This window comes from Podarcis cretensis (genome assembly GCF_951804945.1).
Source record: "Podarcis cretensis genome assembly, chromosome: 6".
In the NCBI taxonomy this organism is placed as follows: domain Eukaryota; kingdom Metazoa; phylum Chordata; class Lepidosauria; order Squamata; family Lacertidae; genus Podarcis; species Podarcis cretensis.
Window position 1 is genome coordinate 49,709,703 of NC_137175.1, and position 22,310 is coordinate 49,732,012.

General features: G+C 43.8%; 1 protein-coding gene across 2 annotated transcripts; it reads left to right on the plus strand.

Moving 5' to 3' along the window:
- Positions 1-1,152: 1,152 nt before the first annotated feature.
- SYPL2 (synaptophysin like 2) lies at positions 1,153-19,169 on the plus strand. Of its 2 annotated transcripts, XM_079980537.1 has the most exons (6): positions 1,153-1,482; positions 1,679-1,750; positions 6,458-6,582; positions 12,510-12,714; positions 13,648-13,839; positions 15,711-19,169. In XM_079980537.1, the coding sequence occupies exons 1-6, from the start codon at positions 1,414-1,416 to the stop codon at positions 15,837-15,839; spliced, it is 792 nt and encodes a 263-aa protein (XP_079836663.1). In that variant the 5' UTR covers positions 1,153-1,413; the 3' UTR covers positions 15,840-19,169. The 2 variants fall into 2 exon arrangements, with proteins under 2 accessions (XP_079836663.1, XP_079836664.1); XM_079980538.1 differs by lacking the exon at positions 1,679-1,750.
- Positions 19,170-22,310: the final 3,141 nt, after the last annotated feature.

Genomic DNA, 22,310 nt, shown 5'->3' on the forward strand with positions numbered 1-22,310 from the left:
TGTCACACTGCTCATAGCTTAATCACAACTATAAATGTGTATTAGTTTCCCATCTGTCACACAGGACCCACATATCTTCAAGTTATTATGTTTATTTTTATTTCTGTAAAAGATTCTGTTCTTCTTCACGCTTCAGGTGCAAAACTGCCCAGAGTGGCTAAGAATAACCTTAAAAGCACAACTGCAATAAATGCAAAAAAACTTTAACAGTAACCTTTTAAAAAAAATATTTAAAAATCATTAAAAAATAATAGCAGCAGAGATACAATAGCAAAGTAAAACATTGGAGAACATATTACCTAAAATACCTGGGCAAATAAAAGGATTGACGCCGAAATGACACTGGATTCAGTCCCACTTTGAACCTCCCTTGGGAGATAAAAGACACAGGTGACCATGATAAAAAAAAATACACCCTGCAAAGTCCGTAGTTAGGTTTACCTTTTATTAGGACTAACCCCAAAGGCACAAAAACATGGCATCCTTTTGAGTTTTCCAGAACTCTTCATTGGGCAAGATGTAACACAAGGTCGTGGGACGAAGAAAACCACCCCCTTTGTGCAACATCTTCCATGTTGAAGAGTTCAAGAGAACACAAAAGCTTGCCACATTTATGTGACTAAAGATACCATACTACCTACAACTGAGAAGCCTCTTAGATGGGGCACCAGTCACTTCTCCAGGGTTACATACTTATTGCTAGAAAAACAACATGGGGTTGAATGATGAATCCAATGAAGTCACTGCACAAGTGGACTTTGGCTCTTACAACAAAACTTCCCCTCTCTGTCCTCCTCCCATCTGTCCCCACACTTCCCCATATCTGCTCCAGAGGGTTAGGGGAAACCCAGAGCAGATTTGAGGGGTATGAGGGGCATGTAGAGGGAGGAGAAGGAAGGGTCCACAGAGTCATCTAGTCCAGCCCGCTATGCAGGGCTTACACCTGCACAAATATGGCTAGGATTGCGCTGTCAGTCAAGAAGCCCCACTGGCACGTCCCAACCCTCGAGACGAGCCAGGCCGCTTAAGAAAGACTTAAGAGCAGGTCCGGATCGCCTTCGCCGCCCGTCCCTTCGAGGGGGAAGGCGGAGCCGCCAGGCAAGAGGCTCCGCCCACAGCCCGCGGGGGGGGGGGCGCCAAGCTCCATGTGCGCCCGCCGCCGCGTGACGCGCTCCCTCTCCCCCTCCCCACCCGCGCCTCCACTTGCGAGTTTGACAGGACTTTCGACGGGGCTTTTTTCCCCGCAGCTCCGCGGAGGAGGGAGCAGCAGCAGCAGCAGGCGCCTCTGCAGCCCCGGCTCCCCTCGCCTGGACCACTCCTCCGTCCGCGCGGCGGAGAAGCAAGGAAGCCGCGCTCCCCGCAGCCACTGCCGTGCAGACGACCAGCAGCAGCAGCAGCAGCTCTTCGCCGAGAATGTCGGAGCCCAGAGCCCAGAGGGGGGCGGCGGCGGCGGCGGCGGACAAGGAGTCCCAGAGCCCGGTGGTAGGGCGCCCTTTCTTGGCTACTTTCTCTCCCCGTCGCTCTTCCGTTCTCTCCCTCCCCCGCATTGTTCTCTCTCCTCTTTCCGACGCCCCTTCCCCTCCTCCTCTTCTTTTGGGCTTTCCCTCCTGGCTGACCTGAACTCCCTGCCCTTGTTTCTCCCTCCTCCCCTCCCCCCCTTTTTTGCTTCCCTCGCCAGGCCCAGCTGCTCTTGGGGCTGCGTTGGGGCCGCTTGGAGGAGCCCCTGGGATTCATTAAGGTGCTGGAGTGGGTAAGTTCGGCCTCCCGTGCAACTTTTTTTTTTGGGGGGGGGGGTGCGAGTGAGAGGAAGGTGACGCTGCCGTCCAGCAAACGCGCTGAGAGACCAGGCCCTTGGAGATCAGGGGGAGCTGAAGAAAGGGTGCGTCGGTTCTCCCACCTGCGAGCCGACTTTCTGGCTGCGAGCCGGAGGCGGCGTGCAGGGGCAGACTTAGGAAGGGAGGGCGGGAGGGAGGGAGACGCCCGAGTGCCTGCCCTCTAAGGCAGCCCTTCTATGTGCAAGGAGTCTGGATTCGTGGACTGGGGTATGCATGGGAGCTGGCGTTAGCAGCGCTCACATTTCACTCGGGCGGGTTTAACCTTTCTGGAGTTCTGATCCTGCACATACCGCGCCTTAACTTGTCCCTGAGCTCACGGATTCGCTCTCTTCTCAGGCTTCCCAAGGGGAGCTTAAAAGCCCTGGTCTTTTTTAGTACCCAGTTTGGAGCCCAAGGGTTGGAGGGGCTCGGGGTATTTCCCTAGGATTAATGGGTGGCCAGGAAAATGCCCAAATTTCTGTCCCTGCAAGAATGAGAAATGAATGAGCCTTATTTAGAGCTAAATGTCTTATTGAAAAGGGAAGAGCCCGTGTTCTCACCTACAGAAAACCTCTAAAGATATGTACCTAAAGAAAACCTCTAAGATATGTACTTTTTCCTAAGTAGCTCCACAATACAGTTGTAACACATGGAACCTGCATTTACTTTCACTAAATGCACATGTTGGCACAACATGACAGGTCTTTCAAGTGGATCCCACCCCCACCCCCTTTTGGCCAAAAGGAGATGGTATGACTGACTCTGAGGTTGCGGCGCTCATCTCGCTTTATTGGCCGAGGGAGCCGGCGTACAGCTTCCGGGTCATGTGGTCAGCATGACTAAGCCGCTTCTGGCAAACCAGAGCAGCGCACGGAAACGCTGTTTACCTTCCCGCTGAAGTGGTACCTATTTACCTACTTGCACTTTGACGTGCTTTCGAACTGCTAGGTTGGCAGGAGCAGGGACCGAGCAATGGGAGCTCACCCCGTCGCAGGGATTCAAACCGCCAACCTTCTGACCGGCAAGTCCTAGGCTCTGTGGTTTAACCTACAGCACCACCCATGTCCCCACTCAACGGCTGACAATACTTAAATCAAAGGCAGAGGGTTGATATTAACAAAACAGAACTGAGCTGGCATCCATTTTGTAAGAAAGTGCAGTCTTGGATAGGTTGAAGGTCAGTGTGGACACATCATAAATACTGAAGAGCATAAGAGAACCTTTTCCAATCTGGTGTCCTCCATCTGCTTTGGACTTCAAGTCCCATCAGCTCCAACCAGCACAGTTCTGACTCTACAGGTGTTGCTATAGGACAGGGATGGGAGATATGTTGCCCTCCAGACAGAGCAGGCTCTGCTATTAGGCAGACTGAGGCACCTGCCTCAGCTGGCAGGAGCCACCAAGGCACCAGATGTGATGCTGGTATTGGCTGAAATTGAAAGAGATCTTACAGAGAGTGCAAGATCTTGTGCAATTTTGGTGAGATCTCACCCAAAATTGGTGCCAGTGCTGGCACCGCTTCTACACCAGTGGGAGGGCAGGCAGAGAAGCAACACCAGTTCCAGCAGGTATGGCAGTGCCAAGGGCAGGCAGGGCAAGGCAGCATTTCCTGTTTCTCCAGACTGTCCCCAGGTGTCACTGGACTACAACTCCCATCATCTCTGACAACTGGCCGAGTGGGTTGGGACTGATGGGAGCTGGTGTCCAGTGATACCTGGTAGCTTCCCATACCTGCATCAGTGGGGACCTCATGAAAAAATTGGCCGATTAAAGCAGTGGATCATGGGAACAATGCAGCATCAAAGACTAATGACAACACAATGACTTGCTTTCTGTGAAGCAGTATTAGTGTTCATGCCTTCTCCGATGTGCAGTATTTGCCTACTTGGTTATTTCTGTGTGCACCTCGATTTTTGTGAATATGGCTCTTCTCCCTATAAGCAACAGATTACATTTCACATTCCATTATGTTGTCTGGCCAACTCTATAGCTCACTAAGTCTCTATCGCCTACCTGCCTCTTTGTGGGGGGGGGGGGGAATGGTGGTATAAATCAGTCTTAAGAGGTTTTCATTTTGGGGCATAGGCCAAAAACGTATGTGACTTAAAAAGAGAGAGGCATCCATTGATGGCTCCCCCCCCCTTAAAAAAAAGAGTAAGGGAAGCACTAGACTTGAGATCTTAAAATGGGTTTTGGATTCTTTGAATGGAATAAATAGCCTTAGTAGCATCCAATTATGCGGCTTGGATAATAATACAAATAGTTCCTGAAGGAGCATGGTATAATTAAATAAGTAGTTCTCCTGTGCTGTGTTAGGATCTCTTTTTGCATGTCCTCCCCCACCCCCAATGAGTGTGGAAGCATTTGTGCATGGCTTGATCAGGCCATCTGTTGTGGTGATGGTATGGTGAAGATGGTGTTTTGCTCTATTGCAGCATTATCCATCCTATATAAAATCTTTTTCTTATGTGTCCTGCCAATTTATAGACCTGGAAAACAAAGGGCAGGATCTCAGTAGAAACAGGGCCCATATCCCTTAATGCCTTTGTTTTCAGTTCAGTCCCTTATTTCTTTCTACACTTTTTCCACATATTTGGCCCAAATTGGGTGTAGTTCAAATCTACACCAGTTCAGCATTTGGACTGTTGCTGCTTACTTTGTTAAGTCAATTATGCTTGCAGCTTGGTCTTAGCTCCCCCTCCACCCCTGGAAATAATGGAAACAGTACTTCGATGAGTATTGTAGTGCTGTCATGAACTGCTGAATGAATGTACATCTTAGATAGGATTATATAGTTCTGGAGGGAGGAGTCGGTTGATGTGACTGGCTAGTAAACAGACTGTAGGACAGGGGTCAGCAACCTTTTTCAGCTGTGGGTCGGTCCGCCGTCCCTCAGACCATGTAGTGGGCCAGACTATATTTTGAAAAAATAATAATGAACAAATTCCTATGCCCCACAAATAACCCCGAGATGCATTTTAAATAAAAGTACATATTCTACTCATGTAAAAACACCAGGCAGGCCCCCCAAATAACCCTGAGATGCATTTTAAATAAAAGGACACATTCTACTCATGTAAAAACACGCTGATTCCTGGACCATCTGCGGGCCGGATTGAGAAGGCGATTGGGCCGCATCCGGCCCGCGGGCCTTAGGTTGCCTACTCCTGCTGTACGATGACGTTTTAGCTTGACGCTTCATTCAATTTCTACCAGCGATGTAGGATGGCATAGTGATCACTTCCTGTAAGTGTCTCTGGCCCAAACTCACTAGACCAGGCCTCTTGGCTTTTCAGAAGGCAGGAACAAGTGTAGAAACAGAGGTCATGGAAAATAGTTGCTCCCTTGTGGAATAATAATGCCTTATTAATTTATTTTTATTTTTTATTTATGCTCCCATCATAGTCCGAAATATGAACAGCTGCAGCTCTGGCCCCCACCTCATTTGTTTGCAGATTTCACATAGGTTTCATTTTCCCTGCACTTGTATTTGGACGGCCGAGTTTTGAAGTTCTTCAGCTGTAGTGGTGCAACGAGTGACGAGCGCTAAAGCTATATCCCTTGCCTGCAAGTGCCTTTCATGTTTGAGCATTTAATTCTCAAGAATGCTATATGCAATGATTTTAGCAGCTTTGATCCTATCAACTGAGCTGTTGCTGGGCCTGTTGTCCACTGGTACCACCTAGGTGTCATAATGCAGCACCGATACACCAAAACAGGGGCAAGTGCTGACTCTTTTTGCTGTTGTTGTAATGCTGAAGCATCTTAAAAGGCCTAATCTAGTTTTGTATGGGCCTGTGTCGGTATGTAGACATACTTGGGCCTAATAGCAAAACAAAATACTGATCTCGGTGCATGTATATTCTTGGTTGGCATGATATGCTAAACTGGAATAACCCTTAGAGAGATTTTAAGTTTCAGACTTCTGCTTTGTAATGCATTGGCATTTGCTTTTGAGCTGATTGTATTTAACTCTGGGTTAATGGTACTGATAATAAAAAACTATTAACATGTAGAGAACAACTGTTCTTTGGTATATAGTTTGGTGGTGAACTTGGACCAAATTACTTTTAATTTTTATAAAAATTGACCTCTTTCAGTTGTTGTACCAGATAATTGTAGAAAGTAATAAACTCCCAAGATTCATTTTCTTTAAACCAGTAAGTTCTACCTAAGAACCTTAGCACAACCTGGTTTTCTGCATAATCCAGCTTGACATTTATTTGTTACTGTCATTGTAGTGGAGAGGTACTTAGTACTGTGGAGGTTACTGATAACACACCCAGATGAGAAGTGTATTTTTTAAACGAAAAAACCATATTTAACTATCTTGGGTTGTATTATATTAAAGATGAATAGTTCAATGAAAAGTAATATGTTGTCTGCTTCTCCCCCCCCCCATTAATTGGCTAGCTTTGCACATGGATTGCACATGGACTGTGGCATTTATCATTGTGGCTTGCATGTGAGCTGATCTTAATGTTTTGCAAGACAAGCCTGGATGATTGTGATTTTTTTAGGTCTTGGATAGTTCATAGCAGTTGATGCCAGATCTGTTGTCCTGCATGATGCCAGAGCCTGTGCCACTGTTTGCTACCAACTAGGACACATTTAGTTCTAAACTCTTTTGCTTTTTCCTCCAGCTCTTTGCCATATTTGCCTTTGGAGCCTGTGGTTCTTTCAGTGCAGAAACAGGGGCTACTGTGAAATGCAATGAGAGTCCTAAAGAGACAACTGCTATCACTGTGCAGTTTGGATATCCTTTCAGGTAAATGGGGGTCTTACTGATTGTTAATTTAGGAGATACTATGTCGAGCTGGACATTGTAGCTAAATACATCATGGTGCTTATGATTCTGTTTCTAGCACCTCCTATTGCCTGTGTTTGGAAAAGCTTCCTGAAGAAATGAAACTTAGTTACAAAATTTCTGCTTGTATTGGATAACCTCCAGAGTATCCCAACACTAAAATTCTGGGTTTTTAGGAAATGATTCAAAACATATTTGGGGGGGGGTAGAGAGAATTGTGTGGTTTATTGGGGTTAGGCATGCCAAGGGCTTAATAGGATTTCCCCCTAATTTACCTTGAACAACCGCCCCCAACGCAACACCTCAAACCAATTTTGTAAATTGCTTTGATTTTAGAACTGGATTGCTCTGCAACATACAGGGGCACCGATATGGAAACACAGACACAAAGTCCCCCTTGGGGTGTATGCAACTAGTTTTATGGTTCTTCGGGTCCTTCCAATGTAAGGGGAACTCTGCTAGATCAAACCAAAAGACCATCTCATGGGGCAATTCTGTTCACTCAGTCCCCAAGCAGGACACACACATAATTGCCCTTGTCTACTCATAACCCCCATTACCTGGTAATTAGAAGCATATTGCCTCTGATATTGGAAGTAGCATATAGCCATTGCTACTAGAAGCAACTGCTAGCCTTATCCTCCATGCATTTGCCTAACCCTCTTTCAAAGCTATCTAAGTTGGTGACTCAGAATTGGAAGGGCTACTTTGTACTAGATCTCCCACTAGATCTTTGTTTGTTCTAGATCTTCTTCATTGCAGAAGCCTGCTGGCAGTGGCGTCACTGCCACTTACCGGTAGGAATGAGATGGTGAGGTTGGGGTTGTGAGGACATACCAGGAGGAGCCCTGAATTGCTTCTTCTGGTTTGTCCACAAGCCATGACCTTGCTGCCATTTCACCCCTGCCATTACATAGCAGCATTGCTCTGCCTCTGCCCCACCAGGCAAGCCACTCTTGGGTTCTGGTATTCTGAGAGAGGGAGAGAAATCTCTCTCTCTCTCTCGGCTTTTTCTACACCGTGCTTAATTTTATACATCTCTATTGTGTGTCCTGCTCCCCGACCTTTTTCCTAAATTAAGCAACCCCCAATGTTGTAGGAATGTGCTCACAGAAGAATCGTTCTGCTAATGCGAAGTAACATATTTATTTAACCAATCAAAGCATTTACACACCACTCTTACAAACACTAAAATGCAGATTAATTAAAGCAACACATTTAGTAACAGCAAATAACAAATACAGTAAAAGCATCAGCAATGAAATAGAATATATATTTGCTTTAATATGGACTATAACTCACCCATTGTTTGGAAGCTAACAAAAGAAAGTAGTTACAGAATGCATCAGACCTGTTCCTTGCAAGTTCAAATATGACTTTTTTTGTTTTTAAATATACTGTTTAAGAGAACCAGAGAAAGACACTGTTAGTTTTTCTGACATGTTCATCTATGTGAGCATCATAAGGTAAACAGATATTGCCATCAAGAAGATACTGTAGAACATAGTTCTGTTAATGGGAATGTAAGGGAGAAGGCACCCTTAGATACATAGGGCTCAGCTTCTATCCACTTGTAAGAGACTGCCATACGCTTACCTATTTTATGTTCCCTTTTTGGACATAGGCTTTTGACAAAATCAGTTGTCAGCCATGTTAGCAGTGAAGAGAAATTCTTGTCACATTGCAAGATAAGTTAGAAAATGTGTTAATGTGCCATTTTTGGTGATCTGCAAAGAACCTCATGAGTGAACACTACTAATTGGGATGTTTTTGCTTCTAAGCAGTGAGTTTGTAGAATTGGGTGATTAGTTTAATATTTAACATAATTCCCTGTTGGGCATATCCTAATTTCCCCTAATTCCTTGTTGTGTTTTGAATGTGGGCAGCCCCATTTCCCCAAGACACCAGAACATATCAGAGGAGTCCATCTGTCCCAGGCATTTCCCCTCAGGTAAAAAGGTAAAGGTAAAGGATCCCTGGATGGTTAACTCCAGTTGAATTCAACTATGGGGTGCAGCACTCATCTCCGCTTTTCAGGCTGAGGGAGCTGGCGTTTGTCCACAGACAGCTTTTCCAGGTCATGTGGCCAGCATGACTAAACCGCTTCTGGTGCACAGAACACACTGATGAGTGCCAGAGCACACAAAAACGGCATTTACCTTCCCACCACAGTAGTACCTCTCCATCTGCTTGTGCTGGTATGCTTTCAAACTGCTAGGTTGGCAAGAGCTTGGACAAAGCAATGGAAGCTCACCCCATCGTGCGGATTTGAACTGCCAACCTTATGACTGGCAAGCTCAAGAGGCTTGATGGTTTAAACCACAGTGCAACCAGCTCCCCTGTTTTCCTCGTTAGGTGCCCTTTAAGGAAAGTATCACCTTTTCCCGCTTGTCCAAGCATAGCTATTTAAAATGGACAGGTTCCTGAGACTCCCTGGTTGCAGTCAATTTTGTTGCTGCAATGCCACCAAGGAGGAGATGAGGATGCTTTCTTCCCAACACACCAACACTTCTTGGAGGATTACATTGGCCTTGGACTTCTGTTTCAGGTGGAGCTCTAGCCAGTGTTGTTTCAACTGTGTTTTGAGTTCCCCCTTCTTCCTTTTTTTGTGTGTGTGGGTTTAATGCTGTACTGTTTTTAACACTGATTGGGAGCCGCCCAGAGTGGCTGGGGAAACTCAGCCAGATGGGCGGGGTATAAATAATAAATTATTATTATTATTATTATTAAATGCATTATATTGTATTTCCACTGATACTGGGTTGATTGCTCAGGGCTGAAATGATAAGGAAGGAGCTTTCTAAGGGCATTACCATTGGAGAGTTTAATAAATGTTAAATGAATGGGTGCACCTGACACAATAAAATCTCTGTGCTAATAACTGCTGGACAGAGGAATAGCAGATCAGAGTCTAGCAGGAATTTGTCTTCTGAACTAATCCAAAGCAAAACCCCCACACTGACTGTCATTTACACACACACACCCCTTCAAAATCACTGCTGGAGGACCTAATTGTGCATAGGGAAAGCTGAATGGACAGTACTGTACTTGTAAATTCTCAGTGCCCTGTGATTTGTTTTGGGAAGGAGGGTTATGCCCTTCAAAGCAAACTTAAAAGCTGCAACTGACTTGATGCATCTGTCATCTGTTGAGAGACATACAGTGGTGCCTCGCAAGACGAAATTAATCCGTTCCGTGAGGCTCTTCGTATAGCGGTTTTTTCGTCTTGCGCAGCAAGCCCATTGACGGCTTAGCGGATTAGCGCTATTAGCGGTTTAGCGGCTTTTAGCGGATCAGCTGATAAGCGGCTTAGGGCTTAGGAAAAGGGGGGGAAAAGGGGGAAAAAACCCGCAGGAACTCGCAAGACATTTTCGTCTTGCGAAGCAAGCCCATAGGGAAATTCGTTTTGCGAAGCGCCTCCAAAACGGAAAACCCTTTCGTCTAGCGGGTTTTCCGTCTTGCGAGGCGTTCGTCTTGCGGGGCACCACTGTATAAGCATGTGAAATATGTTTTTAAAATTATTTTATTTATTAAATTTGTATACTGCCCTTCAGTTGTAGATCTGAGGGCGGTTCGCAGCATGAAAATACAGGATAAAAGCACAAAAGGCATAATAAAGACAAGACAGTAATGTACACAAACCAATAACCCCTCCCTTCCTTTTTGCTGCTTGCTCTCCTCTTTTCCTTCCACTGTCTATGTTCTGCTAAGTCCTAGTCGACGTGGTGTTGGGGTTCAATGCCACTGCAAAAAACAAGAGACTGGATGAGATTGTGGGGGACATTCATAGGTCCTTTTGCCATGCCAAATCAGGAGATTACCTTTCTTGGAAAGTAAGAAGCTAGCAATACTAAATGATTTGTATGTTAGGGATCTACCACAAGACTTGTCAGATGAGTACAGACATGGCCAAAGTTAGAATGAAATCAATCTTACACTCAGTGTATGTAGGATATGAGCATGGTTCTATCTCTGCAACTTTGCTTCCCTGCCAACATCTGATAGCTATAAATAGAGGCAAGTCTGTGAAGTCTATTGAGATGCCTTTGACAAGAAGAACAAATGGGGAGGAGTGGTAGTGGTTCTAACAGAGAAAACACAGAACGAAGTATCTGGTGAATAGTCTCTTGGAATAATGAATTGTGTTGTGTATGAGTTGAGAAGCACTTTAGATGAAGGAGGCTTTTGCTCTCATTCTCTGAGCTCTTCTTGCTGCTTGACTTCTAGATTATTATTTGTGTTTTAGTATATCACAGAACCCTGCTACCTTTTGGATGGGGGGGGGGGTTGGATTCACACCTGTTCTGTCATGACCATGCCTCCATTGCAGGGAGCCCTATATACTTAGGTGTTGATGGTTAAATTACTATCTGGACAAGTCCTTAGATCCTTCTTAAACTACAACCTGTGAGCTTAACAATGTCTTTTCTAAGAGGTATGTTAAACATAAAAAGATAGTGATTAGACAGACTTGGAAACATTATTTTTTCTCTGTTTAAGCCCCGTGGTAAGTTTGCATTTTTCAGTGGAATCATAGCTGCCTTTTTCTACCCTCTAAATTATCAGATGATTTCTGTGGGCTCTTGCTTATTAAAATAAGCAGAATAGCTTCACATAACTTGCAAAACATTTGATCTGCTGCAGATAAGCAGATTGGCTTTATAGTTCTTGTCTGCAACGTGGAAACCTCCTGATTTTAATGTCAGTAAACACAGTTTTATGTTGGAAGCTGTTGCTGAGGGCTCAAGCTACAGAACTTCTGACTTCAGTGCCAGCCTGGTTCAAATGGCACATGTGGGAAAAGGCTAGAGGCTATTTATATAATGTAGAGAGCTGCTGGTGTTATACCACCCGATAGCAGCTAGATGGAGAACTGTAATAGCTCTTCTTAGTGACCAAAAATTATATCCAAACAGCTAATATGCGCTCCATGCGCTTGATATATACGGTCTCTTTGAAGATGGGGTATGTATATTTGTACTACTCTTGTACAAAGTCCCAGCCCAACCAATTTTCTCCATGAAATGAAAATTGCAATTCTGTGCATCAGCAAAGTCACTGCTTTGGAAAGCTGAGTCTTTGGAAAGCAGAAGGTGGAAAAAACTCTGATCCTGCAAAGTGGTAGCTGCCAGAACAGTCCCAGTAAGTTTCAAGACAAGAGGCGTCTTTCATAGATGTTTCCACCTTGTATCTGTTTTGGTAGGAAGTTGGTTTAATACTTTTAGAGGAAACCTACAGAGTGTACCCCAAAGCTCAAGTATGTAATTAAAAACAGAGAGGTGCTACTTATCTTTCTTTCTAGGAAATGACTTGTTAAAGTCATCAAGTCTTGTTCAAAGCATCTCTACCACACATGTATCTTTTTGAAAGCTGTATCAGTACCCAAGAGGTTTGCTCCATCAGAGTAAGGGTGAAATGTACTATCGCGGCAAGCCATATAGAGAAGACACCACCTGTCATCAGGCCTTACGATAAGTGTGTTCTGATTAGGATAAGCAAAGATGCAGATGTGGTTTTATTCCCCAATGAGAAGAGTGACATGATTCTATCATGGAAAGGCTGGAGCTAGGCTGTGGTTGTTGATTTGAGGTGTTTTCCCCCAGAGAGCTACAGGAACTTTGGAAAGGGGTTTGTTTGCTGTTTGGTGTGTGCATTCATCTCACTTTGATACACAGGTGCTGCAGGGTTTTGTTCTGCTTCAAAAACCTTGCACAATCTATTTGACCTGAAGTGAAGAGTAGGGCAAAATAAATCTCAACTACTTTTAACTCGCTTAAAAGCTATCATCTGTCTCAACCCTCACCCCTGTTTGTCAGAGGTAGCTCTGTACCAGATGTGCTAAGTCGTACCAAACATGTTTCTTTCTCTTTCCTTTTCATCCTGACCAGGTTGTACAAGGTTCCATTTGATATGCCAGACTGTATTGAAGGATCTACTGCTAAAAGGACGCTGCATCTCTTGGGAGACTTTTCAGCACCTGCTGAGTTCTTTGTGACCTTGGGTGTTTTTTCTTTCCTGTATACCATGGCAGCTCTGGCAGTCTATCTACGGTTTCACTCACTCTACAAAGAAAATAAGAAGCTTCCTTTTGCGGTAAGATTTCACTTTGGTCCTCTGCTCTTTGATGCAGGACCTAAACCCCAGAGAACCAGTGTCTAAAACGCTCCTGGGATAAGAGACACTTCTCTCCCTAAAAACTGCTTCCCTAAACTCTCTAATTCAGTTTATCCTTGGGACAATCCAGAGGAGCAGCTCACACAACCATATTATGCACTGAGTGGATCTGGACGGTGCCTGATATACAGTGGTACCTCAGGTTATGTGCTTAATTGGTTCCAGAGGTCTGTTCTTAACCTGAAAGTGTTCTTAACCTGAAGCACCACTTTAGCTAATGGGGCCTTCTGCTGCTGCTGCACCACCAGAGCATGATTTCTGTTCTCATCCTGAAACAAAGTTCTTAACCTGAGGTACTATTTCTGGGTTAGCGGAGTCTGTAACCTGAAGCGTATGTAACCTGAAGCGTCTGTAACCCGAGGTACCACTGTACAAGTATTTTCCTGCAGTGCTGTAACGTGACAAGCTGCGCCTTCTGGTAATCCTGCTTCTACCCAACTATTTAATGTACAGGAACCTTCCTTGGTCACCCCTCATTTTAGGGTGGAATCTTTGGCCTTCTTTAGTTGGAACAGCATTCCCGTCCCCCCTAAGTGGCACAAAGACTAGTTAAAAACTATCTAATGCTGTCATTAAACTCCTTCCCCTAGGGGTTGCATGGAGCCACTTGAATTGTGATGACCCCATATCGCTTGCAGATCCTTTCAGAGTGTTTTAGGTGGCTGTGGAAAAATTGGATGCGGCTATTTTGGCACATGTAGACCCACCATGTGAAGGGCCTGAGAGATGGAACGGAGCAATGGCCCAACATCGAGGGCCCTCAATGCTTGCATCTTTTGGGTGGAATAAGGAGGGCAGTCTGTTCTATGAGATGGAGCCATTGTGGTCTTCTCTGTTTTTTCCTCCCCCTAGGACTTCTGTGTGACCGTCTCATTTACCTTTTTCTGGCTAGTGGCATTTTCAGCTTGGGGCAAAGGTCTGTCAGATGTGAAAGGAGCTACGCGGCCTTCCAGTCTCATTGCTGCCATGTCAGTGTGTCAACTCAAAACTGCTGTATGCAATGCTGGGGCCACACCTTCTATGGGCCTGGCCAACATCTCTGTGGTAAGAGTTGTCTGGGGAGCAATATTGTGTGGTTGTGGGGGGGGGGGAGGCAGAGCTTCAGCTGCATTGGAACCTATAGAGTGTAGCTCCACTGATTTTAATAGAGCTCGGTTAGTTTCATACACATTCATAACTTCATACATTCATACCCTTTGAGTAACTTAAAGCTACAAATAGTGATGTAGGTGCAGTTTTCAGCTTCCATTCTGTTCATAATGTATAATGACACAACAAACAGCTACTAACTAATGGATCTTAACCTTTTTTAAAAAAAAAAATGCAATTGGTATATTTATTTCCCAAGTACATCTTTCAGAAGTCTTGCCCTTCTTGATGTGCACACCAATGAAGAACAGCCTGTCTGCATGTACTGAATATAAAGCTCCTGATTCTTTTTTAATTATGGGCATTTCACAGTTTTCTATAGCACTGGCAACAGTCTTGTCAAATCTGTACTTAAATAAGTACTAGTACAGTGGTTGCTGGTTTAAATTGCATATGTGATGGAGTACAGCAGTGCCTAAAATATATGCAACTTAGTGATGACCTAACTACAGATTTCAGCCCCTGAAGAGCAGACAAACAGACAGGGTATCTGTTCAAGGCCATTTTTTAATGGATTAATTGATTCTAAAATAACTATTGACCTCATTTGGTCCTTGCCTTCACAAATGTGGATGAGAATCACCAGTCACCATTGTTCACAAACACTTACTGAAAACTAGTAAAAATTTGACTTTTTATTCTTTGTTGATCAAAGTGATGAAGTAGACAAAAGAAAATTAAAGGGCATTAAGGAAGAACACGTGAGCATACTAAGTTTTTGCATGGGCCTTAAGATTTGCTTTGTAACTGCTTATAAAAACAATTAGGATCTGTTTTTGAGTCTCTCTATCCACTTCAAACTGTGATTCGGGTTTTATGCTGCTCTGTATAAAATGGAGCTCTGTGTTCCCCATTCACTCTTATGGGAAATCTGAAAATGGCTATAAACTTTTTTCCCCTTTTGGCAGAAGCAGATGAAAGCACAGGAGCCCCTCCAGAGTGGATTAAGTCTACCAAACTGCAGGCCCAGCAGCCTTTATAGGGAAAGTAAAAGGGTTTCACTTTCCTGCATACGCCATACTAGGGCAATGCTTTTATAAGGCCAGCTAAAACACCAAAATCTAGTTATCTTTTGGGGGTGGGAGGTGATTTTGTCTCTTGTTCTTTCATACCTTAAAATAATGAAAAGGTGGCCAAATGGTGTATATTCTTGCTTGTACATTGATGAAAATATTAGCATTTTCACACTGGCCAGCTTAGCTTTCCCAGTGCTTGTTTGTGTTAGGATGTTATGTCCTCCAATAGGAGGTAGAAGGTGAGGCTGTCCTTAATACTTCCTGCAGAGTGCTGAGGAGCTCCGGATTACTCCCCCCCCCCCCCCCCGCCACAAACAGAGCAGCAGACGTGTGTGTGAAACGGAGTCTAACTTACTTTTAAAAAATCCACTGTTCTGCTTTAACAACAACAAAACCACCAAAAACATCCACAGCTCTTCAGTGCTCCAAGGTCAGCATTTAGACAAACTCGCTTCTTGCAAAGCCCAAGGACCTAGAGTAGAGAAACATAGACAAACATAGGCATATAGGGCACTGAAAAACAGAGCAACATGAGGTTTTGTAACACACTAATCCAGCTCAGGGCATTTTATTGCTATCGCAGTTTGATTCCGAAAGGGTTAAAAGAGCTCCATATCAACCCAATTTGCCTCATTATTTGGCTCCAGCCCAGAGTGGTTGCACTCCTCTACAACATACAGTCTGCTCAGATAGCTCGGCTACAAGTGCTTCTACATTAACTCTGCACTTCTCTCTTTCTTTCTTTCTCAGCTGTTTGGTTTTGTCAACTTTATACTGTGGGCTGGAAACTGCTGGTTTGTTTTTAAAGAGACCCCTTGGCATGCTCAGACCACCAACAAGGAAAGCTCTGCTGAACAAGGAGCTGTTGATAAGCAATAAGGAACCTCTCCTCCTTCACTCCTGAAGCCTCCTCTTCCCCCACCAGGAACAGTGCCTTGTCTCACGTACATGCTCATCCCATTTCACAGCAGGGCAGGAAATACGCCTTCTCTGCCAATTGTTGCTGCTGTCCAATAGTCATACTGGCATCTCTCTCTCCTGACTATTCTGGAATGCCTTCCTCTGGCTGAAATCAGGGGGTCCTCTTGTGGTCCTAGATACACAAACTGTACATGGTTACCAAAAAAAACTTTTCTGCCTTCAGATTATTTTTTTTACAAACATATATTATTGTGCATTGTAACATTGGCTACTACCAGTCCTAGGGTGTGTGGCATTGTTCCTTCCCATTTTGACCACTTTATAATGAGAAATGCAGGTAGATTTGGATAACAGCATAGAGATAACCAAGGCATTAGTGCTACAGAACCTGGGACATCTAAGCACCTTTGAGAGTAAGTACACCTTCGACTCTGCAGCCATAATAGAAGCAGAAGCGGCAATATGCCACCTGGCTTAGCAACAAAATAAAGGAGAAATACAAAGGGAATATTTTTACTTTCATACAATTGAAGGAAGGAGTGTGTTGCGTTTCTCTCTGTTGCATAGTGGGATATGAATGTGCTAAATATCTCTCTGCTTCTCTTAAATTCAGTTGGATAAAAGCTGGAGCTGCCATTTGCCCACAGATGGGTTGTTCACTCTTGAGCAGCAAAGTTTTGGTGCCTTTATTTTTTTCCTCTCAGGTCATGCACAGATGTATACTATGTCCATATTGAGCCACAAGTGCTGACTCCCACCAGCATGAGCTGATCGGCAGCTTTTGGTCTCCATTTCCCTGTGTTTTTTTGTGTATAGTGGAGGCAAACCCTTCCCCACACAGAGGATGTAAACCCTGGTTACCTGTTTCAGTGTCTTCTGAGGTCCTGTTCTATTTTTAAAATGCAAACTTTTAAATATGAAAACCTAGAGGAATTTTTCTCAGCTTCTAGGATAGTTTGATATAAAACTTGGGCCCAAGAGGCTTGGGGCATTCGTTTCTGGTTGACAAAGATGCAGGGGAAGGGTGGAATTCTGTACAACTTGTTGTTTTGTTGAGAATAGTGTGGTTAATGACCTTAGTTCTGGCCTCTGAACACTCTGGTAACAGGAACAGATGAGCTGTCAAGTTTGTGGTGTGGATTGTTTGTCAGTGAATTAATGTATGCCACTATCTCGGGCCAATGCCCGTTTTAACTCCAGTCTGGCAGTAGGCAGCTGCTTGTAGATTTCTGATGGAGGCTTGAGGCATCCCAGGCCTCCAAGTGAAGATGAGAATCTTTAAGGAAGGTTCCAGTATCCCTGGATGTCCCTCTAGCAAATGATGGGACCACCAGTTTAGGACAGTATTAAATCTGACATTTTTAAATCATAGAAACTTTGTTATTGCGTATATGAAGCGGATACTTTCAGGTGAAGAGAGCTGTCATATTTTCTTCCCTCTCTTGATCATGCCGGTGACATAAACAAGGGACTGGAGCCTGGCCTGCCATTTACTCCAAACTCTACTAGTTGCCTATTTTCTAAAACTTATATGAGTAAATAGAAAAGAAGCACCCCAAATCTTTAAATCCCTGTGCTTCCATGTGTCTAATATTGGATGGGGAAAACTAGTTTTTTGGGAAGTTGGGGTGCAGCAGGTTGCAGGGTGAGTTCTTCTATGCTGATTAAATCTTTCATATCAGACCTTGTTAGGTCTTTGACTTTCTCTTATTTCCTTATTCTCTTTGTCCTCCTTGTGCTGAGAGAGAGGAATTCTCTCCTGCAGAAGGAAAATGGTGCTTCATGAGGTGTGGGACCTCTACGCTAAGAAGACCCTCTTTGTACATTTTGTAATTTTCTTCTTCCCTAGTTTAATTATTGCCATTGCCCCAGCATTACAGAATAGCAGCCTTTATGGAATCCTCTGGCATGTCTGCAGTCAAGCCACAAAGACTGAAGCATACAATCATCCCTTGTGTTGCAGTGTCCAGATTTTCTTGCAACATAAGGGCTGGTACAATACAAAAAGAAAGCTGACTAGCTAGTAGGAGGGCGGTTTTTCTCCAGTTTTCAGTCCAACTGTCTTTTAGGAGGACTTTTCCCAGTGATTCTTTTTTAAAAACCACTCACCGAACATCACCATTCACACCATGTTTCTGGCCACAAGCTACTACTCCATAATAGTAGGCTTAGGATTCAGCGTCTGGCATGGTAGTGTTTTCCATAACTGACCATTACAGCAAGTCCTAGAATCAGTCACTGTAGCCCTTGAGTGTACAAACAGATCAACCCTCCATATCTCCCCAAGTTGGGATACGTGTATCTTGTATCACATTTGTGTCTTATAGGGATATTTTCTAATTTCTTAAAGATTTGTCCAAGGTCCTCAGCCAGTATAAATTGACATTGTGTGGTGCAAACCAGCTGAAGACCTGACCTTTGTGTCTAAGCCGTGGGCAAGGCCTAAAGAATGCTGCTTCAGACATGGGAAATATTCTATGTAGACGGATACTAGAAGCAGGAATAAAGGCCTCAGTAATAGTTCCAGGAAAAGAAATGGTAATTGTATACCATTGATCATGCAAATCACTTTCCACATGGCCCAGGTTCCTGTGAGTTTGTTTCTCTCTGTATTTATCTATAAATCTATGTATAAGAGAGATAATATATAGGGTAGCCTCGTAGCACTACATCTGGCATAGCACAGGAGAGGGCTGTTGGGAGCAGCTGAACAGACAGCAGGTGCAGGATATTTCACACCCTTGTGGGTTTTCTACTTTTTTTGGATACACCCGATGCACTGAAACCACAGTTATCCTGTATGACTAACTCTCTCAGACTCCTAGCTGCGTATTAGACATGACACATCCCTCCTCTGTGATGGAGCCCCCACAAAACAGACTTCAAGCAGATGACTGGGGACCAGCAGAACTTGTGATTGGAAGAAGGGGAAGGGTCAGTCTCGGCTTGTACTAGCTTTGCATTTTGTGGCCTATGATTCCCACACACATTTGTTTTGAGTAGGGGTGAGAAAAGAGCAGGTGTGGAATCTGTACAAGAGCTCAGTGTGAGAAGTGGTGTGGTTAGTGATGCTCAATTAAGGGAATGCCAAAAATATACTCTGTCCTGTCCTGAAAATGCCACCATGTGGAGTAGAGACCAGCAGCCCTGGGCATGGTCTCCCAGTTCTCTCAATCATTTCCTCTTCTAGTGGCGGTATGTTGCATGTTTTTCTCCTTTCCTGATGATCGTTAGTATGGTTCTAATAAAGTGTCGAGAGAGTTTGCTCTGAGGGAGAGCTGACTTTGGGCTGGTTTTCTTTGTCCTTGCCTTCTGTTTCTACTTCGATCTCTTTTGCAGCCCAGTTCATAAAATACTGTTATCTCGTTGATTATTTATTGCTATGCTGGCTATCAGCTGCATGAAAGGTTTTTGGGAGCCCTCATTTCTTCTGCACCAACCGCAGGTGGCACTGTATACATTACACCAACATATGACATGGTCTGAAGGTGTAGGTCTGGGCATTGCCTGGAAGGCGCCATGCATTTACTGCCTTGGGTTCCATAACAGAAGAAAGGTTGTGATATTAATGTAAGAGAACAAATGCACATCCCAACATTTCATATCTCTTTGACAGATGATTTCTGCCTTTTCTAAGACTCTGTGCTGACAATAGGTAATAAAGACCCACAAGTGATATTGTAGGCATGCAATTGCTTGTGGTATATATTTGGTTGAATCCAGCTAAGTCATTATGCGTGTGCAACAGAACTCCCCCTCCCTCATCTTCCACCACATGCCTGCTACACCATCCCCTAATCTACTCCAGAGGGTTTGCAGCCTTTCTCAACCTGTGGGTCTCCAGATGTTGAACTACAACTTCCATCACCCCTAGCTAGCAAGGCCAGAGCTCAGGGATGATGGGAGTTGTAGTCCAATAACATCTGGGGACGCACAGGTTGAGAACTGCTGGTTTAGAACATGGGTGGGCAAACTAAGGCCTGGGGGCCTGATGCGGCCCAATCACCTCCTAAATCCAGCCCGCGGACAGTCTGGGAATCAGCATGTTTTTACATGCGTAGAATGTGTCCTGCTTTTAAAAATGCATCTCTGGGTTATTTGTGGGGCATAGGAATTCATTCTTTTTCTTTTTTCTTCCAAATATAGCCCGGCCTTTCACAAGGTCTGAGGGACAGTAGACCAGCCCCCTGCTGAAAAAGTTTGCTGACCCCTGGTTTAGAGGACCCACCAAGCAAATCTGTGGAAGGAGAGAGGAAGTTCTGTGACACAATTTATTTGGATGCCACCCATTAATCTGTGTCCCATCATAGTCCCTGCTCAAACTAGTTTAGTAGGTTGCTGAGTAGTAGTGCGCTTACTCCAAGCTGGCTTACAGAGAGGTCAGCAACCCGCAAAAATGTTAGTATTAGATAGATGCAGTAGATAGATGTGTGACTGATAGGGATGCTTAGTGAGTAGAATCCATGATAAATAACACATCCTTTCTTTTTCCATGTCCAGAGCATTTGGGAAATTTAAAGATTGAAGGGTTTGTTTTTGAATGGGAGTTGAGTATCCTCATTGGAAAGAAGAAAAAATACAGATTTTTCTTAGATGTGAAACTGACTACACTAGAAATTGATTGCAGCAGTCTACTTTAACCACTTCAGGTGTCTTTTTGACTTGCAGAGAGGCATTTCCCATGCACCCTTTAGATTTGTATGGTTGTCATGTGAATAGTGTCATTATAAAGGGTAGCCACTAGGTGGCACTGGGCTTAGTTGCTTCTGTGTGGAGTAAAGAGTTTCCTAGGAATGTTCTTGTTCCAAGGGGGACAGTAAATTCATTGTCTAGTTCCCTGACTGGTGCATCCTGCAGCTCTTCCATGAGTTTTCAATGCTGGACTAGGGCTAGTACTGCAATAGTGGTAAAGAAGAATAGGTCCTGTTCTTCTAGATAAATAACTGTCTGTACTCAGCTGAAAGCACAATTTCTTTTTCCACTGATAACTATGTTGGAATGATTTTAGTAGTCAGATCCAGAGATTTTCAAAAGCCACCAGAACTTCATCTGAGAGGTGAATAAACAAGAGATAGCCATTTACAGATTTCTGTCCTACTCTTCCTCGGCACTGGCCCTATACGTGGAGGAAAGGCTATCCTTTCTTTTCCTTACAATAACTCGGTGGCATAGAGTGGTGGGAGAGAAGGAAAGACAAGGCAAGGGTCATCAAGGCTGAGTGAGGAGATCTGAACCAACGTCTTTACATTCTGTACTACACTGCACTGATTTTTCCACACACACAAAATGAAACCGAGAAAACGCCTACAAATACTGAAGTGGATAAATATTGTTGCTTTGTTAAAATAGGTTTAAATCTGTTTTATTTCTTTCCCTCTCTTGCTGAATATAGAATTGGGAAAGAGGAGAAACCGATTCAGAGCAACTGAAAAGTAACAAGAGAGGGGCAAGAAAGTTTGTAAAAATAAGTGAAATCCTCAACCAATTTTACCTCTGGTTTCTGGCTCACCAGCAGATCCATAACTACTCTTAAGTCGATCGGTATTATGAGGACTAGAAACTTGCTTTTTCTTTTTCTTTTTAGGTAAGAAATTTTAAGGATTCTGAAGGATTTTACAGATGCTGTTGTAGATGCCAAATTCCTTTACTTGCGGCATAAATAGGCATCATGTATGTTATCAGCTTCCCTGCAAAATGGTTCACATAATGCTGTGTTCTACTGCATCTTCTGTCTCCTGTTGCTTTCCAGAGAAATTTAGAGATCTTCCCTACCTCGGCTAATTTCGCTCCTGTGGTGCCAGGAGCGTCAAGGGGAAACGATGACTGAATAATGAGAACAAAAAGAGTCTCATTGGCACATTGACAAGAAATGCGTTCTGATATTGATTCTATTGGGTCAGCTTCATTTCCATGTGGGAACTTAGGTTAGATTATGACCATGTCACAGTCCATTCAGCTGCATTCACAGCTGAGCTGGGTCTTCAGCCCAGGTTTCCCTGCTCAAATTCCCACATTCATTTTTACAAACTAGTTTGGAGCAGCATTGCTGTTTGAAAGAAGGGGGCATGTTATTTGTACAGCATACACAAATGATTGCAACGATAATGCATACACATCTAGCCTGATTGTTTTAAATTTAATATCCATATATAAACATACAATTGCAACTGGCAATTGCTTATCAAGTCTGTAAAAAAAAATCCAAAGGTAAACAATTGCTGCAGCATTAGTTTAGAAATCAAACAATCCCAAGTTCAGTCACAAACATCAGCCTGGTCCCATTAGAAATGCCTAATATATCTCAGCTCCTATTAGCTGCTATTGTACAGTATACAAGTCTTCATCATCTTCAATGTACTGTCAAGAAGGATCACCCATGATTCAGATATACAAATTTAATATATAAATAAGCAGTGCTTTTTTCTAAAA

Bases quoted from the DNA above. Each gene is read 5' to 3' on its own strand.
- SYPL2 (XM_079980537.1), top strand. From the start codon at position 1,414: ATGTCGGAGCCCAGAGCCCAGAGGGGGGCGGCGGCGGCGGCGGCGGAC. The intron at 6,583-12,509 runs GTAAATGGGGGT...CATCCTGACCAG, and splicing joins CAGTTTGGATATCCTTTCAG to GTTGTACAAGGTTCCATTTG. The intron at 12,715-13,647 runs GTAAGATTTCAC...TCCTCCCCCTAG, and splicing joins ATAAGAAGCTTCCTTTTGCG to GACTTCTGTGTGACCGTCTC.